This window comes from Dromiciops gliroides, chromosome 1, assembly GCF_019393635.1.
Source record: "Dromiciops gliroides isolate mDroGli1 chromosome 1, mDroGli1.pri, whole genome shotgun sequence".
Taxonomy (NCBI): Eukaryota; Metazoa; Chordata; class Mammalia; order Microbiotheria; family Microbiotheriidae; genus Dromiciops; species Dromiciops gliroides.
The window spans coordinates 109,672,570-109,697,465 of NC_057861.1; the positions used below are offsets into that span (position 1 = coordinate 109,672,570).

General features: G+C 38.7%; 1 protein-coding gene across 1 annotated transcript in view; it reads right to left on the minus strand.

Moving 5' to 3' along the window:
* FER1L6 (fer-1 like family member 6) overlaps positions 1-24,896 on the minus strand; it is a 178,545-nt gene that overhangs the window by 111,160 nt on the left and 42,489 nt on the right. The window contains exons 12-17 of the mRNA XM_043991801.1: positions 22,584-22,767; positions 18,307-18,427; positions 15,354-15,454; positions 9,181-9,271; positions 6,978-7,097; positions 3,638-3,790 (exon numbers count right to left, since the gene is read on the minus strand). Coding sequence (XP_043847736.1) covers positions 3,638-3,790; positions 6,978-7,097; positions 9,181-9,271; positions 15,354-15,454; positions 18,307-18,427; positions 22,584-22,767 — 770 coding nt within the window. The remainder of the gene's footprint in view (positions 1-3,637; positions 3,791-6,977; positions 7,098-9,180; positions 9,272-15,353; positions 15,455-18,306; positions 18,428-22,583; positions 22,768-24,896) is intronic.

Here is a 24,896-nt window from a genome sequence, read left to right on the forward strand (position 1 = left end):
GGCTATTGGTGGTTGGAGTTCCCTGGATCAGCAGAATTAGAGAAGGGTAATGGGGTTCTGGGATGAAAGCTAATGAGTTCATGGGCTTCTGTCTGAGATGCAATTAAGGTTCTCCCTTTATCTCCCAAGACAGAATAGACATTAGCCTTACACAAGTCTTATAACAAGTGCATCTCTTCACTTTCTTTTCTACTAATGTCCTTTTTTGGAGGGAGATAGCACATACCAATTTGTCTCCCAAAGGCAGTTGCAAGGTTTTCCATGTTTAAAATGTTAAACTTGAACTTGTTCCATTTCTTATTGGTGATTTAACTCAAACAAAGTTTTTTGCTGAATGTGGTAATGATAATGGCTTATTCTCAATGCATTTTAACATTTGTGTTTCATAAATGAGATTATTAATCATTCAAGAATTTGGCCTAACTATCCACACAGGAAATAACAAGGGGGTGAAGAATGTCCATTGTCCAGAAAATGATCATGCACTCAGATGCACAGCTCATTGAGCTGGTCCATAAGTACCTTATATTTTGGGAAGATACCAAAAATGTACAATGAATGAGGTTTAAAACTGTATAGAGGGAGGAGTAAGCTGAGTACAAATTGAGAAATCACACAGTACATCTAGTGACCCCAAGCTTTTTCCAGAAACAAAGGACTCTATTTTTACTGCTCATTGTCTTCTGGTGATGCTACAGAACTTGGAAGCTTGGGATACCATAGTCTCTGAAGAAGCCTCTCCTAGAACATTACCCAGCTGAACCCATATACACTCTGCTCAGGCATGGCTCAAGCACTGCCTTATAATCCACGAGGTATCTTCTTTCCCTTGTACCTACTAGTGCCCTCCCTCTTATACTACTCTGAATTTATTTTTATTTATTCTCTTTGCACCTAGATGTGTTAGTGAAAATAAACAATAATGAATCTTAGCAAGTGGTCACATTATTCGAATTTGCACATCATATTTCCATTAGACTAGAACCAATGCCCACATTTTACACAATCATAATGTCAAATAGTTTGAATTCAAACACATATGACCACTTCCCAGGATTCACTATTCTCACTAATTGGGACTTGGCTGTATATTTATTCTGTATATACATCCTTGTTGTTCAATCCCTATACCCTGAGAATATTCACTCCTTGTCAGTAGAGATTGTTTCATTTGTTTGTATTTGTATTCCCCAAATCTAGCATGCTATTTTGAGTATAGTAGATGCTTAAGAAATATGTGTTTATTGATCATTAAAATTGCAGGTCATGGGGCAGCTAGGTGGTGCAGTGGATAGAGCACCAGCCCTGGAGTCAGGAGTACCTGAGTTCAAATCTGGTCTCAGACACTTAACACTTACTAGCTGTGTGACCCTGGGCAAGTCACTTGTCACTTAACCCCAATTGCCTCACTAAAAAAAAAAAAAAGAAAAGAAAAAAAATTGCAGGTCATTCAAAGGACACTGGAGCCATGTGAGACTGTGAGTTATCTGCAGCATGCTACCTATAAAGGATTACACATTGTAAAGAGTCTCATCCAGAACAAGTCAAACCAGAAGAAGAGGTAGCCTGGGCCATGTGTCAAAAGTGAGGAATAACCAAGGGATAGGCCTAGAAGAAAGGAGCCCTTCAATACATTGGATGGGCTTCCTGAGAAGGATTCATGGGAGGGCATGGGTGAGAGTCCTCCAGGAAGGGAAGAGAAGGAACAGAAGGATTACAATCTGAACCTTTGGAGAAAATGCCTTCATCAGTGAGATTCATCAAAATGCATGTTTTAAATTCACAGCTCCCTGGGCTTCATCACTGGGTAGGAAAATGAGACCTGGAGTTGTGATCAAATATGGTTCACTACTCATGGGATCTATGATCCCATCGATGTGGGCCCTCCCTTTGGTGCAGATGGCAACTCATCCATGCCTTTTCATCCTCAGCGGTTCTTGTCTATGTCCTTCCTTGAGTCTTCCCTAGAGGACTTACCCAATGTACTAGAGGCCTCCCATTAACTTTTTTCAAATCCCAGCTCTCACATTTACTAGCTATGTGACTTTAGATAAATTATTTTCCATCTCTGGGCCTCAGTTTCCTTATCTATAAAATTAGTGGTAAGGCTGAACATCATCCCTAACTATTTATTCATTGGACACTGACCAAATGTCTGCTACTGTGGTAGGCAATGAGGATTCAAAGACAACAATGAAAAAGATGATTTCTGGGGCATCTACCATCTCCAAAAACTCTGATAAATGATGCTACGAAATGGGAATAACAGCACCTGTTTCCTAGGGTTGTTGTGAAAATGAAATGAGGTAATATCTGTAAAGCACTTCACAAACTTTAAAGTATAAGATATATAATATTGTTATTTTCATTGTTATCATCATCATCATTACTTTTTTGGATTAAGATATTTGACTTAAAAGATCACAAGAACCACAAATTTAGAGAAGGAAGAGGTCTTATGGATGAGAAAATAGAAGGTGATCAGGGTTAAGTGATTTGCCCAGGGCCATACAGCTAGCAATATCTGAGGCCAGATTTGAACCCAGGTCTTTCTGACACCAAGTCTAGGACCCTATTCACTATACCATGCTGCTTCTTAAAGCAAATATAATAACATCCATTCACAGATTCTTTCACTATTCCACATGCTGTTGGCCCTACTCTAACCACTTATAAAGTTTTTCCTCAATTCTATTCAAGAAGTATCTTAGAAATTGACATCCAGGGGGCAGCTAGGAGGTGCAGTGTATAAAGCACTGACCCTGGATTCAGGAAGAACTGAGTTCAAATCCAGCCTCAGACACTTGACACTTACTAGCTGTGTGACCCTGGGCAAGTCACTTAACCCTCATTGCCCTGCCCCCCCGCCGAAAAAAAAAGAAAGAAAAAGAAACCATCAACAAAAGGAAAATGAAAAACAAATGACCCCTAGGTTACAGAGGAATGGTATGTATTTGTGTCTGTGTGTCTCTTTGAGTATATATGCACGCATGTATATGTATTATATATTTGTGAGTCCATGTATATATATATATGTCTATGTGCCTGTGTATATGTATTTGCATGTATATATCACATATATAGTATATTATGTATTGTGTCTGTCTTTATGTGTGTATTGTGTGTGCATGTGTGTAAATTTATGTGTGTATATTTACAAACATGCATATGTGTTTGTATATATGCATCATGCATGTGTGCGCATGTATATGTGTGTACATGTGTACGTGTGTGGATGCGTATGTGTGTAGAAGTGCCTGAGCCCTCCCAGGGCAGGGAATTCCTGCACGTGCAACTGTGCCCACGTGGAACTTTATTTGACAGGCTTTCTACAACCTAATTTTAAATAATACTGAGAAGCATCAAAATATTTGGGGGGAGCAGCAGCATGCCAATTTAGCTTTATTTTTAGCAAGGCTTCTTCTGAAATGGTAGTTATTTTTAAAGCAATTAACTCTGCTCTCCCAGTGTTCTCTCATTGGGCACGTTTAGAACAGTGCCTGGAACATAGCAAGTGTTTAATAAATGCTTGTTGATGGACTGACTACAAGCAGAAAGAGACAGGCAAGAATGTAAGATCCATAGGGATGCGGTGCTGAGCTGGTAGAGGTTAAAACAGAACAAATGTGATACTTACTTTCAGAAAATGAGTTTGAAGTTTCCCGCAGTGTTTTCCTCTCTGCTCATTGATAGGGGAATAGAGCAGGTCTTTGGATGAAATCCGTGCATAGGCCACCCGTTTGTTATTGCTGAGCATCCAAATGAAAACATCAGGGATCGTATGTTGTGGCTGTTGGGATGACAAAAACATAGAGCTTTCACCACTTGGAGTGTCATTGAGTACCCTTTCCAGGTGTCCCTGCCCTGGATGAACCAAATGGTTCAGTGTTGCCCCAGTGATGTAGCTAACTAACTGGGTAATTACCTCTCTGAGCCTCAGTTTCCCCTTCTGTGAAATAAGGAGTTTGGACTAACTCATTTTTAATGTCCCTTCTCTCTTTATGAGATACCGTTTCTTGCAAGCACCTTCTGATGAAGGCATGGATTTGAAATACTTCATTCATTAAACTGAGAAGGCAAACAAAATGCACTTTCCTTGAGGTAAGAGAGCCTTGGGACATTGGATTGTTTCTGCTTTTAAATTCCAATGGGCCAATCTGATCATTCGGGGTAAGGATCTTGGACAAATCATTTGGCCTTTTCATACCCCAAGGTTTGCCATCTGTGAACTATGGCCATTGTCTGCTAGTTTTCCAATTGTCTTACTAAATACTTGAATTGAATTGACTGATGATCAAGTTAAAATGAATATGGGAAAAATTGGGCATTCTGAAGCCATGGAATATTCTGGAAAGTATTTAAAGCAAAATACAAACAATAGGAGCAAGGAAAACATCATCATTTGCTCCTTCAGGAGGGAGTTTAGCTGGCTTTCTAAGTGACACCCTACCAGGTAGGCTTTAAAAATTGCTTTTTGTTGCATTGAAGAGTGGCTTTCCAAACGAGAGAGATGATGATTCCTGAGTATTTTAGCTCCATTCCAGCTCATTATTCAGGAGTTTGACTTGATTGCACAGACAATTAGACTTAGAAACCTATTTAATCTAGGCAGTGATGGATAGCACCCCTACCAAGTGGCCTGTTAAATGGGGCCTTGCTTGAAGTACTCAGCTCTTTACCAGTGTGCTCATTACATGAAAACACACAGGTTGCCGTAATTTATGCTCTTTATCTTCAGAGTTCAGTGGAGACATTGCATTTTATGAATCCTACAGCATGCTTGAGAGGTTGGTTTAGCACCATTTACCCAGGATTCTTATTGGAGGTAGAAGCTGAGGCACTGAAAGGTCAGGAAATTCTAAAAAGGATGTGGGACCAGTGAATTACAGAAATGTCATAAGAACTCAGAGTTCCAAACTTTCTGAAGCTAAGGCCAAGAGTCTGCCTCATTATTCATCATATTATTCAAGGATATGGTACATGTGCAAAATAGCCAAGTCTCAGCAATATAGCCCTCAGTGTCTCAGCTCCCTACTCACGAAAGAAAAACAAGAGTCAATTATATCAATCAACTGTTCTAATCTATTATGAGATTCATCAAATAGGATGCTGGAATGAGAGCTAGCCTACTACCCATTAGGGCTATATCCCAAAGTATAATAGGCAACCTTCAGAAATAGGGAATTACTTCATAGATGTTTCATGGGAAGCTGGATGACCACTTATATTTATAATTCTATAGTTGGGGGATTCTTATTCAGGTATGGGTTAGATTTAATGGCTTTTGAGATCCTTTTCAATTCTGAGATGATATAATTCCCTATAGCATTATTTTGCCTATGTGCAATTGTGTATATCCCATGCAACCCTTGGTTTAGAAAATATCTACAAATTAGCAAGCTTTATGAAATATCTAAGATATATAAGCAAGTCAAATATGGCATTATTTGCAAATACAAAACCTACTGAGGCATATCGGGCTTATGTGTATATATATATGTATATAATACTATATATGTATATAATATTATATGCATGTATATAATATATAATTATATATAATGTATATGTATATATAATATATATGTGTGTATAGATATGGATATAGTGGTGTGTGTATAAGGACATTCCTCTTTCATATGTGAAAGTTTTATTTACTGAAAGATAAAATACATGTATTTGAGAAACACAGAAGTAACTTTAGTAGAAATAGAATTTTGCAAGAAAAGCATTTGAGGAGAGACAGAATGAAAAGAGTCACTGAGAGGCAAAAGTACCAAATGATAATAAATAGGGCTTCAGTATACTATTTCCCAGCAAGTTGATTTTCATATTTTAGGACTGAATCAAAGAACTATTTGCAGACTAAGACGTTGACTATCATCTCTAACAGAAATATGGATTTGAGGTTTTTCAAACTAAGAGACAAATCACTACATATGAGAAAGTCCAGATTTCAGACATGAGAGAAATGAGGAGTCACATGAGAAGTTGGAGAATAATAATGTCTTATATGCAGAAACTACATACAGGAGCTTTTAGATAGAAACTAAGAGATAAGAAGTTAACAGAAGCAAAGCAGAACAAAGATGGAAGAGGATAATAGTAGGTGTTTAGAGCTGGGTCCAGCTAAGATAAGCTGACTTGAGACAGACTCTGCAGTTGTTGCAGGGAACTGGTATGACTGAAGGAGTTGTGTTGCTGAAAGCTGACTACAGAATAATGCTATATAGAAACTATGTTAAGTATGGGCCCAGTCTCTCTAGACATTATAATTATATAGGAGAGAATATGGCCCTGAGGGGATGGGGGGAAATGCTTATACTTCTGTCCTTGATATATATATATATATATATATTTTTTTTTTTCCAAGCAAATATTCCTGTGTACAGATTAATTGATGTTAAATAGTTGAGGGGAAAATGGGATATACCACTAGATATTAATAGTGGAGGTAGTAGGGAAGAAACTCTAAGAAAATACTCAATATATTGCCAGAAAACACTCAAAACATTATGTTATGAATTTTTTGTCTTCTCTTAGTAAATATTTCATGATTAAGAATTAATGGTGTTGGGGAAGCTAGGTGGTGCAGTAGATAAAGCACCAGCCCTGGATTTGGGAGGACCTGAGTTCAGATCCAGTCTCAGACACTTGACACTTACTGGCTGTGTGACCCTGGGCAAGTCACTTAACTCCAATGGCCTCACCCCCCAAAAAAAAAAAGAATTAATGGTGTTATCTTGACTGATTTATTTAAATGGAGAGAGGCTAAGGAACTCTAGTTACAAGTAGTAGATATGTTACTCTAGGACCATTAGAGTTAATTATAGTCATGTGACTGCTCCTTTCAGAAACTGTCACAACCTATGAGAGTGGGTGTATATTGTATAAGAGAGCAAACCCCTGCCATGTGCAGTGTAAATCAATTTTGTAAAATAGCAATGAAAATAATGTTTTCTTTAATGGTGGCTCACCTCATCAACCAAGAACCGGATTTTGTCCACAAAGTTCTGAGCCTCATTAATCAATTCATCTATAGACATCTTCTTCTTTTGCTGCTGGACAAGCCCTTTTGCATCAGTGGCCATTGCTTCCTAAAACAGGAAGAGACTTTGTAAATGTTTTGAATATGCTTTACAAAATAACTGCATCTATTCCTTTTCTGTGGCTTTGATTCTTGCTATTCCTTCCCTCTAGAGCAGAGATGTAAAACACATGGTCAGCTTTAACAATCCTCTGAGTGGGACTAGAACCAGATTAAAATGTAATTGGGAGGGGCAGCTAGGTGGCGCAGTGGATAAAGCACTGAACCTGGATTCAGGAGGACCTGAGTTCAAATCCGGCCTCAGACACTTGACACTAGCTGTGTGACCCTAGGCAAGTCATGTAACCCTCATTGCCCCGTAAAAAAAAAGTAATTGGGAAATAAATAAAAATATGATAGAACATGGGTAATGTTAATATGTGGCTTTCTAAGTCAATTTGTGGCCACAGGGATCCTTAGGTATGGTTTAGGGACCCTGTTTCTATTTTAGTTTGATAGCACTGCTTTACAGGCAACTAAGTGATGTGGTAGATAGAGCACCTGCCTTGGAGTCAGAAAGACCTGAGTTCAAATATGGCCTCACACACATTAGCTGTGTGACCTTGTATACGACACCCTTGTTTGTCTCAATTTCCTCATCTGTAAAATGAGCTAGAGAAGGAAATGGCAAACTACTCCAGTATCTTTGCTAAGAAAACCCTAAATGAGGTCACAAAGAATCAGACGCAACTAATCAATCAAACCACAACAACAAAACCATGACACTGGAGGGCCTTCTCCTACATCTTTGTCAGCTGAAATCCTACCCATTCTTCAAGACTCAGATCAATTGCTGCCTCTTTCATATACCCGTTGCTAATACCTTCAACTAAAGGTGATCTCTCCCATAAGAGATATGGTATTATTCTTACTTTTCATATATATTATTTATATATTATTCTTTATTTTATTTTATTATTCTTTATATATTTATTTTATTTTATATTATTTATATTTACATTTTATTGTTATTTATATATTATTCTTACTTTACAGATGTGGTAAAGTAATTTGCCTGGAATCACACAGTTATTAAATGAAGAATTGGGATTCAAACTCAGGTATTTTGACTTGAAGGCCACCCTGAGTCTTTCAGAACTTACAAAAAGGAGGTGGTACTAGTGCTGGGGACCATTTTAGGCTTTGTCGAACACTTTTCTTGCCAACAGCATACTTTCTATTAGTCTCTGGGCTTGTGGCACTGTGGATCTATGCTAATTTTCATGGGTGACTCAAATAATAACTCATATTCAAATAGTTTACAGTTTAGGTGTTTTCCTCACAACAGTCCAATGCGGTGACTATTCTTCATTTTCCTGCTGAGAAAACTGACACTAAGAAAAGTGAAACTCTGTGCTCCTCATCACACAACTAGTTAAATGGTAGAAATGAGATTCATCATCCTGGTCTCCTAACTCCAGCATCCAGCACTCCTTTCCACTATATTAAACCTGTTTTTCTTTTTTAAAAAAACTGTTTTTCAAATGACAAATAATAGTCAGTATTTAAATAGTGCTTTAAGATTTGCAAAACACTTTATATATGTTTAACAACACTGTTAGATAGGTACTTTTGTTATTCTCATTTTGCAGATGAGGAAACTGAGGCTGAGAAAGGTTAAGTGACTTGCCCAGGGTCACACAGCTAATAGGTTTCTGAGGAATGATTCTAAACAGTCAAACTAGACTCAAAGAATCAGGTTAAGGTCAAAATTATATGAGCTTAAGCCCTGTACACTACATACAGTAGGACCCCAATAAATATTTATCAAATTGACTCACATCTGGAACCCATGTAAAAAATGTGCCTTAATAAAGCTAGAGTGGGTATTATTCCCACTTTACATGAAGCTTAGAGAATTCAAGTTATTTGCCCGTGGTCACACAGTATTTCAACCTATGTCTTTCTTGGCTGCCATGTTTTATACTCTTTCCCCTTCATTACCCTGACTTTAATGAGAGAATGAGGGAATTGGATAGGACAATCTCTAAGCTATCTTGCAGTTCTAAATCTATGATCCCATGATGAGACAAATGAAGTTAATTTAAAAGTTCATGCTTTAATTTCATAACATAGGTAGAATTTTCACAGACCAGTTCTTGCCAACATAGCTTGAGCCGTTTCTTGTCCAAAGTCGTCTCATTCAACATTTTGGGCTTCTTTTCTGCTTGAGAGATGAAGGCACTGTAAATAAGGAAGAATGATATGGAAGCATAGTTAATGATACTCATTTCATATTATTGTCAGAGCTGGAGAATATGATGGAGACACTGATAATGGGATGGAAGAGAGATTTTTCAATTGGATATTAAACAATGATGAAGCAACTTTCCTAAGGAAGAAAATAGGGATTTGAAACACTGATCAAGCATTAAATTCAGTTTTAATAATGACCTTTTATTTTCTCTTTCTTCCCAAAGCCCCATGGGTAGCATTATAACCACAATTTATAGAAGTGGTAATGATAGTATCGATAAAATTTTCCAGTTTTCTTGAATTGCAAGATGGCATTCATCAGGGCCTCCTCTCCACTGACTCTGATCACAATCCTTCCATTCCTTGATCATTAGTTTCTAGAGCTGCTGAGCCAAAGAAATCATCCTATGGTAACCAACATACTCAAACAGATCCACAATCTCATCGATTTGGCCATTCCCTCCAACTATGCAGATCATAACATTTAAATCAGTCCATCCTATGGAACGCTTTCCTGTTATTCTGACATCTCAAGGTTGTTAGTGAAGTACACAGTCTGTCCAAGAGCTATGCCTAGCTCTTGCCACGTAATCAACCCATTTTCTTTTCCAATCACACATTTACCTGATGAAATCCTTTACTCTGTTTCTTCAAACTTCCTGATTTTTTACGTGTTGCAACCTATTCATACCCACTACCTGCCTTTCTATTGTCCTCTGAGTGAATATAATTTTTAATCTGTCAAAGACTATAATGTTCTATCATTCATAGACATATAACAGCACTAGTAAAATGTTGATATTTTTAAATTGTGCTTTTGTTTCTTAGAAAAGTTTGGATCATTAAAGGACCTTTGCAATTTCCCAAAATTTATCCAATTTTGTCTTTGACTCAGTGCAAATTGTTGACCATTTATACTGTCTGTCCAGAATATCTATATATCTCTCTCTCACACACACAAACACACGTGTGTGTATGTATATATTTTCTTCTTATATACATCTATATACAAATATATACATAAATACATGTAAATTTGTTGTATATACATATAGAAAATATACATATATATGTGCACATTTATTGTACATAAATACGTGAATATTTGTATTTATGCATATGCATGTGTATCTTGAGCAGATATATACAGGCATATATCTTAGATATATGTACATATATGTACATATATCTACTGATGGATGAGTACCATAGGTTGTACATCTAATGTGCCATAATCTGGATAATAGACCTTTATCCATTTGATTTTTCCCTTGTAAATTATTAGAAAAAACTTCCAGAAGAGTTTTCAGTGTTCCAGGGCTGGATGCAAACAGCATAATATTGTACAATTAGAACCATCACTAGGAGAAACTAGGTGGTGCAGTGGATAGAGCACTGGCCCTGAATTCAGGAGGACCTGAGTTCAAATCCAGCCTCAGACACTTGACATTTACTAGTTGCGTGACCCTGGACAAACCACTTAACCCTCATTGTGAAGAAGGAGGAGAAGGAAGAGGAGGAGAAGAAGCAGCAGCAGCAGCAGCAGCAGCAGCTAGCTAAATGGGATCCCTTTTCAAATTGACCTCTAGTCTAGATATCCTCCATAATGGTGATGAACACCTTTGGTGAGCATCTCCTGTTTTAAGCCTCATTTGATGTTTATGGGCAAAGAGTTGTTAGATGAGGTTATTTTTGTTGCTATATCTTTCAAGGAATCTTGAATAATTTTGATGGATGGATGAATAGAAGACACCTTGTTGGAGGAAAGCCTTTAAATGGGGCTCTAAAAAATGGGTTTTTTACATAATCAACAAATAATAAATAGAATAGAATTTCATATTTTATATATCTTTTGGTCAATTATGTGATGATAATGATGTGGTCTACTATGACATATTGCTTACCAAAACCCTGCCTTTTCCTACTAATATCCTAATCAAGGATGATCTTAATGTGCCCATAGATGATTCTAATAAAATTTTATGTGGATTTAAATAACCCATATGTAATAGCACTTTAATGTGCTTGCAAAACATATGTATTATCTCATTCAATATTCACAACCCCGTGCTTTTATTCTCTCCATTTTACGTATGGGGAAAGCAAGGTGGACTGATGGGCAGTATGACCCAGGGTCACACAGCTAGGAGACATCAGAAGCAAGATTTGAATAAGACTTCAGTCTAACACTCTACTAAGTGACATAGCTGCCTCTAGGGAAGTATATAGATGGGAAAGTATGTGTATAGGTGAGTACAAACAGCACAAAGTCTTTGTCTGATGCCTCATTGTGGCAAGAAGGCTACTCTGAGTTCTTAAGGTTAATGGCAGCAGAGAACGAGCTCTGACAAGCTCTGAAAAGGAATCAAATACAGACTTGGTAGCAGGTTTTAAATTGTCCTTCTGTGAACAAACCTGGCTAAGTGTGGAGAGAATTTATCACCAGCAAGCTGGCTACTTGAAAATGTTATTTGGCCATAGCGATCCATGAAACAAAACAAAATTAAAGAAAATATATAATCTTAAAATTGCCTGCAAAACTAAGTTCCATAACATTCAATCTTAGATTCCATTCATTTACAAAATCAAAAGTAGTAACATATTACTAAATTTTAAAAAATGTAATCCTACATTGGATATCACAGAAAACATGCCATAAGGTTTAAAATTCAACACAGTCCATCAGAATGCTTGACATCCTCTTACTTCATTAGACCTACACATGCTGTGAGGTGCCCTTAGATGTTCAGTTTGAGCCATCTTAATTAAGCAGTACTGCTTCTTTTTAAAAAGAAAAGGGGTGGCAAAGGATGAAAGGGAAGGGAGGGACAGCAGGCAAAGCTATTTGGGAGCTCTGAATGGGAGCTCTGAAAGACTCTCAGGCTGCTATTTTTATCATCCAGGACTTAATCTAGCCCTTGAAAAGTTAGATTATCACAAGAGGGATAAGAAGACACTATAGCTGCCAAGAAAAAAATCCTAATTGCAAGGGGGTACTGCAGGCAATGCATAAAGAATGAGATGCTCTCTATGGCTCCCTTCTTTCCCTCTTCTTTTACCCATACCCCAATCCCACCACCAAAGTATGCACCATAATAACAGATGTTCACATATAGGGCAAATCCAGTTTCAGTCAACTCCAATGGACAGTTCTAAGTCTCTGAGAGTTTTGTTGTATTGACAATGCCTCAAAATAAGGAAGCAATTGGCAAATGCTTTGTAATGTTTTGGTAACAAGGAAATTTTCATTTAAATGTTATTTGGCACAAGATTTGTTTTCACAAGCCAGGGTCACTAGAAAAGTTTCTTTGGCATAATCTCCTTGGGAAACTATGGAAGACAGAACAGTCCCCCCTGGTATGGGCCCACATCACTTCATCCCTGACCTATTACAATACCCTGCTGGTTGGTCTGCCTGCCACACTTCTCTCTCCTCTCTCCTGCTTCAGTCCATTCTTCCTGGCTGTCCCTATTGTCTGAAATGCTCTCCCTCATCACCTCCTGACCTCGCTCACTTCTTTCAAGTCCTAGCTAAAATCTTACCTTATACACGAAGCCCTTCCCAGCCCTTCCCAATTCTAGTGCCTTCCTTCTATTAATTGATCCCTATTGTGAGATTAAAATTGGATATTAGATCATAAATCTCCCCTACTTAACCTTTCCCTTAATTTATCTCCCAGACTAGTAAATGGAAGAAGCTTCTGGTTTTCTAGTTAGAGCTTTTATTGTATGGTAGTCACAAGGTGATATTGATTAGAAGGATAGGAAAGTAGAAATACAATACAAATCGTCTTAAGTCTAGGCTTAGTCTATATTCCGTATAAAACTCACCAAAACCCAAGGCCACCTTTGGGGAGAGAGACCGAGTCAAGTGCATGCTGTTAACCGAGAGCCGGGCCGAGTCAAACTCCAGTCCGCGTCTGTCTGTGCAGCGCAGCCAGGAGACCAGCGGAACAGGAAAAAAGGCCCCACTTCCGTTCTCTCCTTGCCTTTTAAGTTCGCACCCCAGAAATCGAGTGCTCAGCAGGCAATCTGGCGTGCGTCGCAGGCGGACTGGTGTGTGCAGCTCATGCTGTTGGTCTCCTCCCCAAAAGGGTGGTCCTAGAAGAAAAAAACTGGCGTCTCTCCATTATCTAACTGACTATTAAAACTTTTTACCACACTATATATCCTGTATATAGATTGATTGTATGTATGTGTTAACTTGCTAACAAATTATTAGATTGTATCATTATTAACATTATTGTTAGATTGTATGTTCCTTGAGGTCAGGGGGTTGTCTTTTGCCTCTCTTTGTATGCCCAGTGCTCAGGGCAGTGTCTGACACATGGTAGGTGTTTAATACTTATTGACTATTTTTAGAACTTAATTTTCAGTGGTCCCCCTGTGACCTTTGGAGGGTGGGGCATACATAGATCCTCAAATCCATTGGTTTTTCTCAACAGTATGGGTCCTCCCCCATCTGGTGGATACCCTAGTCCATTCACATATTTTGATTCTCTTTATCCACTGTGCTACACTGCTGCCGGAGGAATACCTTAGTCATGTCCAGATGCCATGGAGAGCCATGAGGTATGCAATAGGCTCAGGAGGGCTATTTCTCACCACACTGGGAAGTATAATCAACAGTACTGCAGTGCTCTTAGTTTATATATGGAAAGCCCCACCACCTAGGGAAGAGCTGGAGCTTGAGGGCCCCTGAACCATATCCTGGCCCTCAGGGTCTCATTAGATGATACCATGGCTTATAAAAAGGGGTTGACAGTCATAACAGAGGTAACTGTGATCATTAAGCTCAATAGTCTTCTCTTGACTTATAAAACCAAACATCTAGAATTGTAAAGTACTACAGACTCCATCTAATCCCACCCCCTCATTTTACAGATGAGGAAACTGAGGCCCAGAGAAATCAAGCGATTTGTGCATAGTCACACAGGCAGTAAGAATATGAAGAGGGATTTGAACCGAGGGCCTCTGACTCCAGAAGAAGCACCATTTCCCTGATAGCAGAGTCAGGGCTATGTAGAGATAATGGAAGCATTTGCTTAGGGTGCAATATACAGGGTGCTACAACAAGGCATCCTTGTTCAATGGTTTATGAGTGCATGCAGCAGCAAGGTGGTTCAGTGGGTAGAGCACAGGACCAGGCGTTAGGAAGACTCATTCTTTGTGTGTGTGTATGGGGCGGGGGAACAATGAGGGTTAAGTGACTTGCCAGGGTCACACAGCTAGTAAGTGTCAAGCGTCTGAGGCTGAATTTGAACTCAGGTCCTTCTGAATCCAGAGCCAGTGCTTTATCCACTGCACCACCTAGCTGCCCCCAGGAAGACTCATTCTTCCTGAGTTCAAATCCAGTCTGAAACACTTACTAGTTGGGTGACCCTAGGCAAGTTGCTTAACGCTGTTTGCCTCAGTTTCCTAATCTGGAAAAGCATCAAGAAAAAAAAGAGAAGTTAAAAAATAACTTATGCCTAGTAGAAAGGAGAATTCCCATAGATAAGAATCATCGAATTATTGAAGTTTGAGAAAAGTCTATGAAGTTTAACTTTGGCTTCATTTAAGAACAAGGAATTAACTGATGGACTCAGAGTGTAGATAGAAGCATTTTTTCTCTCTCTTGCCTTTTTTTTTTCTGAAAACAGTTAATATGGAAATTTGCTTTACATGACTACACATATTTGTAATAGACTTTCTTTTTCTTGCCTGCTTCATGGATAGAAGGAGGGAGGGAAGGAGGGAATTTGAAACTAAGAAAGAATTTTTAAAATCTCTGTATTTTAAAAAAATTAATAAAAATTAGATTAATAAAAATCATATAGAAGAAATAACAAAGAGTGCAGAAAAGGGACATAAAGAAAGATATTTTGTTACTATCTTGTAAAAAATATCTCCAAATAAAATGATTAGTAATTTAAAACTGTCAAATTGTGCCTTTGACTGCATAGTTAACCATTTCTCCAGGTAGTTAAAAATACGCTTCTCAGAAGTGGCTTTATTTTGTTCCCCCCCCCACCTAAAAATCTTTTCTGTAGTTTCCAATTAATTAAATAGGGACATTTCTCTTAAGTACCTGCTTTGACTGATAAAGTTGTTGAGAGCAGCCTTTATTTTCCCTTCTGATTCCTCCTCTGAAACTTTGATCAATTCTTTTGCTTCTTCTATACTTTCTTCCTGAAAACAAAAAGCAGAAGAAAAACTCATGAGTTGCTTTAGAGAGATCTTACCTGTGACTTCCTATGATTGCTTACATTGCATTCAGCGAATTTTATGTGATACCAGGTTGAGGAGGGCTATTCCCCAGGTTGTTTATAACCAGGGCTGAGTCTTGCACTAGATAATAATTAATTAATGGATCAGTCAGCATCCACTTTTGGGGGGGGGGGGCAACGATGGTTAAGTGACTTGCCCAGGGTCATACAGCTAGTAAGTGTCAAGTGTCTGAGGCCAGATTTGAACTCAGGTCCTTCTGAATCCAGAGACAGTGCTTTATCCACTGTGCCACTTCACTGCCCCAGCATCCCCTTCTTAAGCACCCTAAGGGCCGGCCCCTATGCTAGACGTTGGAGATACAAATAGAAGTCCAATTTGATCCAATCCTCTCCTGTTTCTTCCAGACACTTGCCTCATCATTCATTTCTTTCCCTCATCTTCAATCCCCTCTGATAGACTAGATCCTTCTCTATACCCTACAAACATACTTAAGCCTTCCCCAACCTTAAAAAGCCTTTACTTGACCCTGATATCCCTTCAAACTATCTTCCTAAATCTTTTCTCCCCTTAATTACCAGCTCCTAGAAAAAGTCATCTATGCTCACAATTGGCACCCCTTCATTTCTTAACACCATGCCATCTAGGTTCCTATCTTAATCCTCTACTAAAACTGCATTCTCCAAAAATGGCAAAGATTGCTTTATTTCAAAATGTAGTCTTCTTAGTCCTCATCTTATTTTTTATTTCTGAAGCTTTTGATGCTGTTGACTACCACCACCACCTCCTCCTCCTATCTCCCCCCCCCTTCTGTAATTCTCTTCAGTAGGTGCTTAATATACACTGATTGATTGGTTTTACTTCAGCTACCTGATCACTTATTCTGTCTCTTTTGTTGGATCTTTATTTATCTACTCTCTACTGCCCTTCCCATCACCTCACCTCCAAAACTGCCTTCCTCTCACATTCTAGCCTGGGAGCTCTTTTCTCTCTACATTCTCTCCCCTGCTGAATTCTTCTACTATCACGGCTTCAACTATCACCTAAGAATGAGGAAACTACACTAGGAGGAATCAAAATATTCAGAGCTAGAAGAAACCTTAGCTACCATCTAGTCCAACTTCTTCATTTTATAAAAGGAAACTTAAGGTCAGAGAATTTCAGTGACTTACCCAAGGTCACACAGCTAGTAACATAGCAGAGATGGCCATTAAATCCAGCTTCTCTTTATAATATATCATGCTACTTCCCTGTGCTTATTATGTATGACTTGGTATTATAGTTTTGTGCATAGACAAAATTTATATATATATATATAATATAAATTAATTTATAATAATAGTATATATATTTAATTGCTAGCATTTTATAGTGTTTTAAGGTTTACAAAGCACTTTGCATATGTTAACTCACTTGATTTCAGAACAACCCTTCAAGATAAGTGCTATTACAATTCCTATCTTACAGATGAAGAAACTGAGGCAAAGAGATCAAGAGGATCAAGAGGATTTGAACTCAGATCCTATCTGACTCCAAACACTCTTCTCTATCCATTGTACCACCTACCTGCTCCTAGCTGCTGGTATATTTTCCTTCAAGAATGTAAGCTCTATGGGGCAGCTAGGTGGCAAAGTGGATAGAACACCAGCCCTGGAGTCAGGAGTACCTGAGTTCAAATCCGGCCTCAGACACTTAACACTTACTAGCTGTGTGACCCTGGGCAAGTCACTTAACCCCAATTGCCTCACTTTAAAAAAAAAAAGAATGTAAGCTCTATGAGGGTAGGAATCTTGTCCTATTTAAACTCTGTACCTCCCTGTTCTAGCACCATGTTGAATACACAATGTGTAATAAATATAAATAGGGCAGATAGAGAACTAGGCCTGAAGTCAGGAAGAGAATAACAGGATTGTTCTAGGTCATCACTGAGGACAGCTAGATGGCAAGGTAGACAGAATGCCAGGCCTAGAGTCAAGAAGACTCATCTTCCTCAGTACAAATATAGCCTCAGAAGCTTACAGCTAGGTGACCCTGGGCAACTCACTTAACCCTATTTGCCTCAGTTTCCTCATCTATAAAATGAGCTGAAGAAGGAAATAGCAAAACACTCCAGTATCTTTGCCAAGAAAACCCCAAATGGGGTCACAAAGAGTTGGACATGACTGAAAAATGACAGAACAACAGTAACAACAATAAATATTTAAATGTAATTGAATCAGTACTCTTAGAAACATATTTTGCCCAAAATAGAAGAGTGAGTCTTACACATGGACAAATCCATCTGCCAAGTAGCTAGGCATAATTGAACAGAAGGAAAAGGCCCCTCTGCCCCATATGTTTACTGATGCCTGAAATTCTATTTAAAAGAGGCAAATCCTCTCATTAGAAAATGAAAAAAATTCAAATATGAACAGAGAGGGAGCATATTGATAAAAATGCCTACTATAATATAGAGGTTGAAGTAATTAACAGACTGTAAAAGTTGAGCCCATCAAAGACTCCATGTCACAGAGTTATCTTGGACTTGGCCTTGTGTCCAAAGAGCTCAGTTCTTTAAAATCTAGCCCACAGCTCTGGAGCCTTCTATCTTTAAGGAAATTTTACATTTTACAAAATAAATTTCTTGTTCCTAGAATGATTTGAAGGATGGGGAGTGGGGGTGGGCGGAGTGAAGAGGAACTTGGCCAAACTGTTCAAGCTCAGTAAATTGTTGGTAGAATACAAGCCAAGGCTCTTTCCTGGGTAGCTGAGAAATGTTTCTTGTCCCCCTGGTTCTTCATTAATTTTAAAAACTTCACCCCGTCAAAAGTGCTTACTAGGCTGTCTGCCATTTTGTCCAGCATATTGGACCAATGGAGCCTGAAGGTCTGATCTCCCCATGAGCTCATGAAGTAGACACATGGCTTCTTGGCTTCAAATGGCAAGTAGTGATAATTCCTGCAAAAAAAAAAAAATTGTACATTGTAGTTGGTTAAGATTGAGCAAGTTTCAGAGCAGCAGAGTAGCATAATAGAAAGAACACTGGACCTGGAGTCAGAAGAAACCTGGATTCGAATCCTGACTCTGACACTTAATAATTATTATGAGCCTGGAAAAGTAGTTTCATCTCTTTGAGCCTCACTCTTCTCATCCATAAAATGGGGATAGTAATACCTGTATTATTTGCCTTATGAGACCCAAGTAAGATCAAATGTAAATTGCTTTGCAAAGCTTAAAGTGCTTATAAAATTTTGCTTTTTGATTCAGCAAGCATTTATTAACTGCCTACCATGTGCTAGGAACTAGAAATACAAAGACCAAATCTTACAAATATGCCTTAGATATTCAATCTTGAATTGTTATTATTGAGACAATTTAGCTCCATGTCATGGGCAGCTCAACAGTGTAGGAGATAGAGGACCAGGCCTGGAGTCAGGAGCACCTGAGTTGAAATCCAGCCTCAGACACTTGCTAGCTGTAGGGACCCAGGCAAATCACTTCCTGTTTGCCTCAGTTTCCTCATCTGTAAAATGAGCTGAAAACGGAAATGACAAACCACTCCAGTAACTTTGCCAAGAAAACCTCAGATGGGGTCACAGTGAGTTGGACACAGCTGAATTCAAGGATTTGTCCAAGAACAATAGCCTGAGTCCTCATTCTTTGGACAATAGATAGGAATAGTGCAACATGGAATTAATAAATAACATTCAGGAGGCCACAAGAATAACAAATCCAATAATTATAGATAACTTTTTATAATGTATTCTGGGTCACAAAGACCATACAGGCATTATCACATTTAATCCTTTTAATCCTCACACCAACCCTGTGAGTTAGGTAGGGCAGGTATTATAATCCTCATTTAATAGAGGCAGAAACAGGCTTAAAGAGATAAAAATAACTTATCCAAGGTCATACAGCTGCTATGTGATGGTTCTAGGATTTGAACCCAAGTAGTAACCGGCATTTTTTCAGGTCTAAGGCCTGAATTTGCAAAGAAACACAAGTACTCTCAAATTAATTTTTTTTCAAAAAAACAAATTCAGTTGAGGGGGTTGACCAATAGACACCTTGGATACAGCAAGACCACTCTGCTGCCAAAGGTGAAGAAAGAACACTCAATACCTGATAAGTTCCTTTTAAAAGTAATTATCCTTGGGGCAGTTAGATGGTGCGGTGAATAAAGCACTAGCCTTGGAATCAGCAGGACCCGAGTTCAAATCTAGCCTCAGACACTTACTGGCTTTGCCAGTCTGGGAAAGTGACTGAACTCTGATTGTATCCAAAAACAAAGTTAATTATTCTTGCTAATTGAGTCCTAAATTCAATTGTTTCTCCGTTGCTGAAGGAGTATGTGCTATTAATATCCTCTGCATCTTGGCATCCTGGGAAAAATATCATATTTCCCTCCCCTTGTTACATCTTCACTCCTAATTCCAAATCCAGAGGCCTTTCATCTATATTATACCACTTTGTATCAAGCATAGCACAAATTCTCAGCAGAAGTGCTGGAAGAAGGCATGTGATATAGGGGAGTAATGTTAGTCAAGAAAGGCTTTTTTTTTAAGGGAAATATTTAACTGGACCCTAAAGGAAATGACTGAGGGGAGCATGATACAGTAGAAAGAATTTTGATCTGAGTTTAAAAACAACATAGATTCTGGTCCCAATTCTGCTGGGCATATAATTTCTTCTCTCTGAAACTCAAATTTCTCCTCAGGATTAAGTGATCTCTAGCATCCTGTGTGCTCTAACCTTCTAAGACAGTTGGAGAAAGTGGAAGAGGATATCCCTACATAGCATGAACCCCAGAGACACACAGCAAAGAAGAGTCTAGTGAAGAGAAGAAAACTGTGTGGCAGACAAGAAAAGCAACTTAGACCTGAAGTCAAAGGATGTGAATTAGTAGAAAGATGGTAGTAATGGTAAATGTGAATTAACCAATGTGAATGGTTCATTCATTAAGAGACTCGTGCTTTTTCCCTCTGTTCTATAGAGCTGAAGAATGAATTTCATCTTAGAAGGGTCTTAAAGTTTTTTCCAGCACAAATTCCTTCCAAGGGAAACAATAAAATTAGCAAAGAAGTCCCTGCAGTATATTTTGTAGGATAATAACCCAACAGATGCCTGATCTATTGTAAGAGGAGCCAAATACATTTTTGGCAGAAATTGATGTTTGTTATTGCAGCAGGAGAGGAAAAGGTCAGGAACCAAACTGCTATCTTTGTTCCAACTCAGTTAAAATGATTACCCTGAGACTCCTGTGATTAAATAAATTCCCAAATGATATTTCACTTGGTTCGAATATTTCTTTGGATTAATCAACAGCCAATGCTGGGACAGTTTTCCCTTTTCCAGTTTCAATAACTGGGAAGAATAAAATTTCTGTCTCAAGATGTGTGGCAATAGGGGCAGCTAGGTATCACAGTGGATAAAGCACTGGCCTTGGATTCAGGAGGACTTGAGTTAAAATCCAGCCTCAGACACTGGACACTTACTAGCTGTGTGACCCTGGGCAAGTCATTTAACCCTAATTGCCCCCCAAAAAAACTAAAAAAAAAGATGTGTGGCAATACATAGAGATGGGAAGTATAGAAAATTGGAAAAGAAACAAGGAGGGATCTGCAAGGGCAGTATGGTGGCTACCAGGGAGGAGAAGAAAACTCTGGAGGTTGGCCCTCACCTTGTATGAAAGAAATGGCATTTGAAGATAACAGGACTTGAAAAGCTCACTCTCAGATGACCTAAGAAACTACTGGGTTGGCTGACTATGCATACATGGGACCATGATAAAGGGCAGAAGCTGAGAGTCCAACATTCTCTCTTCTGTTCCCCTTTGCATAGCAAAGAACAGTCGATTAAGGTAGGATTTGGTGAGAAAACTACCAGAAGAGCCCCCTTTTTGCCAGATTATAATCAAGTCCTAATCCTCCTTAATTCTAGTGCCTTCCCTCTGTATAGAGTTTGTTCATAGGTAGTTGTTTACATATTGTCTACCCTTGAGCTCCTTGAAAGCAAGGATTATCTTTTGTTTTTCTCTGTAGCCCTAGAATTAGTAAATATTTCACCAGTCTAACATCCAGTCCACATTTATCAGAATGAAGAAATGCTTGTGAATATTTAATCAAACTTTTCAAATAAATAAAATTTTCCTCCTCGAAATTATTTTCCCCTCTCTCTCAAACCATTTTCCTTTAGTCCGATTTCCCTTCAAAGCTCAGTTCGGGGGACACTTATTTTTTTAAGCCTTTCCTAATCCCCTCAGTTGCTAGTTCCTCCTCTGTCCTCAAATTACCATGCATATACACATCCAATTATATGTTGTAACTGTCTCTGGAGAACAGAGGCTTCTTGAGGGCAAAGACCATCTTTTGTTTTTGTCTCTGTATTTCCAGTTCTTTGAACACATTAGACACTCAATAAACATTCATTGGATTGGATTGGACCTTTTGGGTTCTCGATTTTCTTCTCTGTAAAATGAAAAATTCTGACTAAATAATGGTAAGAATAATAACCGACATGAATAGAACACTTTAAGATTTTTAAAGATTTATATATATATATATGTGTGTGTGTGTATGTATGGATACACATGTATATAGATGTATATGTATATGTATGTGTGTATATATATATATACATGTGTGTGTGTGTGTGTGTGTGTATACACACACACGCATACATATGTGCATACTCATTCTCATTAGATGATCTCTAAGGTCCCTCCGAGCCTGAAAGTTAAAAATCATAGAATCACAGAATCTTGGAGCTGGAAGACACTTTAGAGATTTTCCAAATCCTCTGCTTCCTTGAATCTGCCTGGGGCCTCATTAGCCTTTGAAATGCCTGAATAAAAAGGTTCTATAAGTGAATGATGTCATGATATGAATCATTATGATTGTCCCTTTAAATGTGCCACTTGCCTGTTTCCACTCAATAAGTTTGGGTAGGCCATTAAAGTAGTGAATAGTACTCATAGATTAACTAGTTCTAGGAAAACTGAGTTCTCTGGGTCTGGGGACATGAAGGAGCTCTTAACTCACACTCCTGTGATGGAAGGCCCAGAGCCCAACCCAGAAACATAGATGACTCATCAAGGCTGATGCTCCCCCACCTGTTCCCTTCTGTCACCAGGGGCTTCTCAGGGTGTGTGGTGGACATGGTAGGGATGGCAATGTCATGGGCAGCATCTGTGTCGCCTTCCTGTAGCAGAGGTGCTTTCTCCTCTTCTGATGTTTCTGGAGATTTCTTCTTACTCCCGTGGTAAGAACCCCCATCAATCAGATTTCCAAAGTTACCTTTAAAGAGGAAATGAAGAATGAGAGAGGAGTTGTAAGGTCAAGGATCTTCTCTGGAATTGTCCAGAGTTAAGATAACTGCTTGATAAAATGTAGGAGAGGAAGGATCTTGGAGTTTTCTCCTAAACACAACAAGAACAGGGGTAGGGGGACTAAGATATCAACCTGAAATCTCCAAGCTATACTAGTTACATAAAATAATTGAGATTGTAGGTTAAAATCACCCTCTTTAGTTGGCAGCTAGGTGGCATAGTGGATGAAGCACTGGCCCAGGATTCAGGAGGACCTGAGTTCAAATCTGGCCTCGGACACTTGACATTTACTAGCTGTGTGACCCTGGGCAAGTCACTTAACCCTCATTGCTCTGAAAAAAAATCCTATCTCAAAATCACCCTCTTTAGATAGTAAGCTCCTTGAGGGCAGGAATTATGTCTTTCAATTGACTATATATGGTGTATACTGCTGGCTCTTCTTTTAGCTTTAGCTTTCTTTCTTTTTTTCTTTTTCTTTTTCTTTTTGGTGGGGCAATGAAGGTTAAGTGACTTGCCCAGGGTCACACAGATAGTAAGTGTCAAGTGTCTGAGACTGGATTTGAACTCAGGTCCTCCTGAATCCAGGGCCAGTGCTTTATTCACTGCACCACCTAACTGGCTCTTTTTTAAAAAAAGTAAAACATCATTAATTTGAATTAGTTCAGATTAAATGGAACAGAATTTTGTAGTGAAGACTAGAGACTTTGGAAAAAAAGCAGAATAACATTATATATAAATTTGGGTAATGAATAGAGAAGTTTAAAACACAATAGAAATAATTGATAGATATAACTTTAAGATCTAAAAAGCATTTTGCAGACCCTATTTCATCTGGACCCCACAGCAACCCAGGGAAATGAGTATCACCTTCATTGTACAGACCAGAAAACTGGACTTGTAATAATAAAAAGCATACTGTCACCCAAGACATGGCTGATCTTGAAGCTACTCATTACCAGGGGGTGGGAGGTGTTGTTAACAGGGGATGTTTCTCCCCAATCAGAGCAACTCATGAAGAAAGTTTGTTCAAGTGTAGAATGTTTGTCATGGATGTCCATGGAAGAAGCCTTAAACCTGATGAAATCATAGATCTGCCATGTTCCACCTTAAGAATACTGGCTTTGATGTCCCAGGTTGTGGGTTTGAATCTTACCTCTGATATTTGTTGCCCATGGTACGTTGGGACAGGCCATAGGACCTCCCTGGGCTGTAAGATGCGGGGAATGGATAAGACAGCCTCTGAGGTCCCTTCGGTTCTAGATAAAATATGATCCTATAACCCTTTAAAGCTGATGAAATTGCAGAGTCCAAATGAGCCATTAGACACATAGGTGGCACAATGGCTAGAGCACTGAACCTGGGGTCAGGAAAACCCGAGTTCAAGTCTGGCTCTAGAACTTAGCTGTGTTACCCTGAGCAAGTCAGCTGACTTCTGTCTGCTTCAGTTACCTCATCAGTATAATGGAGATAATCATATCATTTACCTTCCAGGGTGAGGATCAAATGGGAGAACATATAAGACACTTTGGCCAAACTTAAAGTGCTGTATTTGTTGTTTAGTCATTTTCAGCCCTGTCTGACTCTTCATGACCCCATTTGGGATTTTACTAGAGTCCTTTGCCATTTCCTTCTCCAGCTTATTTTACAGATGAGGAAACTGGGGCAAACAGAGTGAAGTGACTTGCCCAGGGTCACCCCTGCAGTGTGTCTGAGGCCAGGTTTGAACTCAGGAAGATGAGTCTCCCTGACTCTAGACCCAGTCCTCTAGCCACTGTATCACCCAGCTGCCCAAAGTGCCATATAAATGCTATCTATTATTATTGTTGATATATGTAAAGAACACTAGCTTTAGAGTCAGTGGATAAACTTATAGATCTTTCCCCTACTAACTTTATATTTCTATTATGTACATTGTTTACTTGTTTCTTTCCAATAAAACGTAAACTCCCTGAGGACAGGCACGGTTTCCTGTTTGTCTTTTTCCATTCCTGGTGTCTAGAACAGTGCCTGGAACAATAATTTGTGTTGAATTGAATTAAGTCTCAAAATTCCAGCATGACTAAGCAACATCACACTAAATCTGTGAGAAGAAAGCCA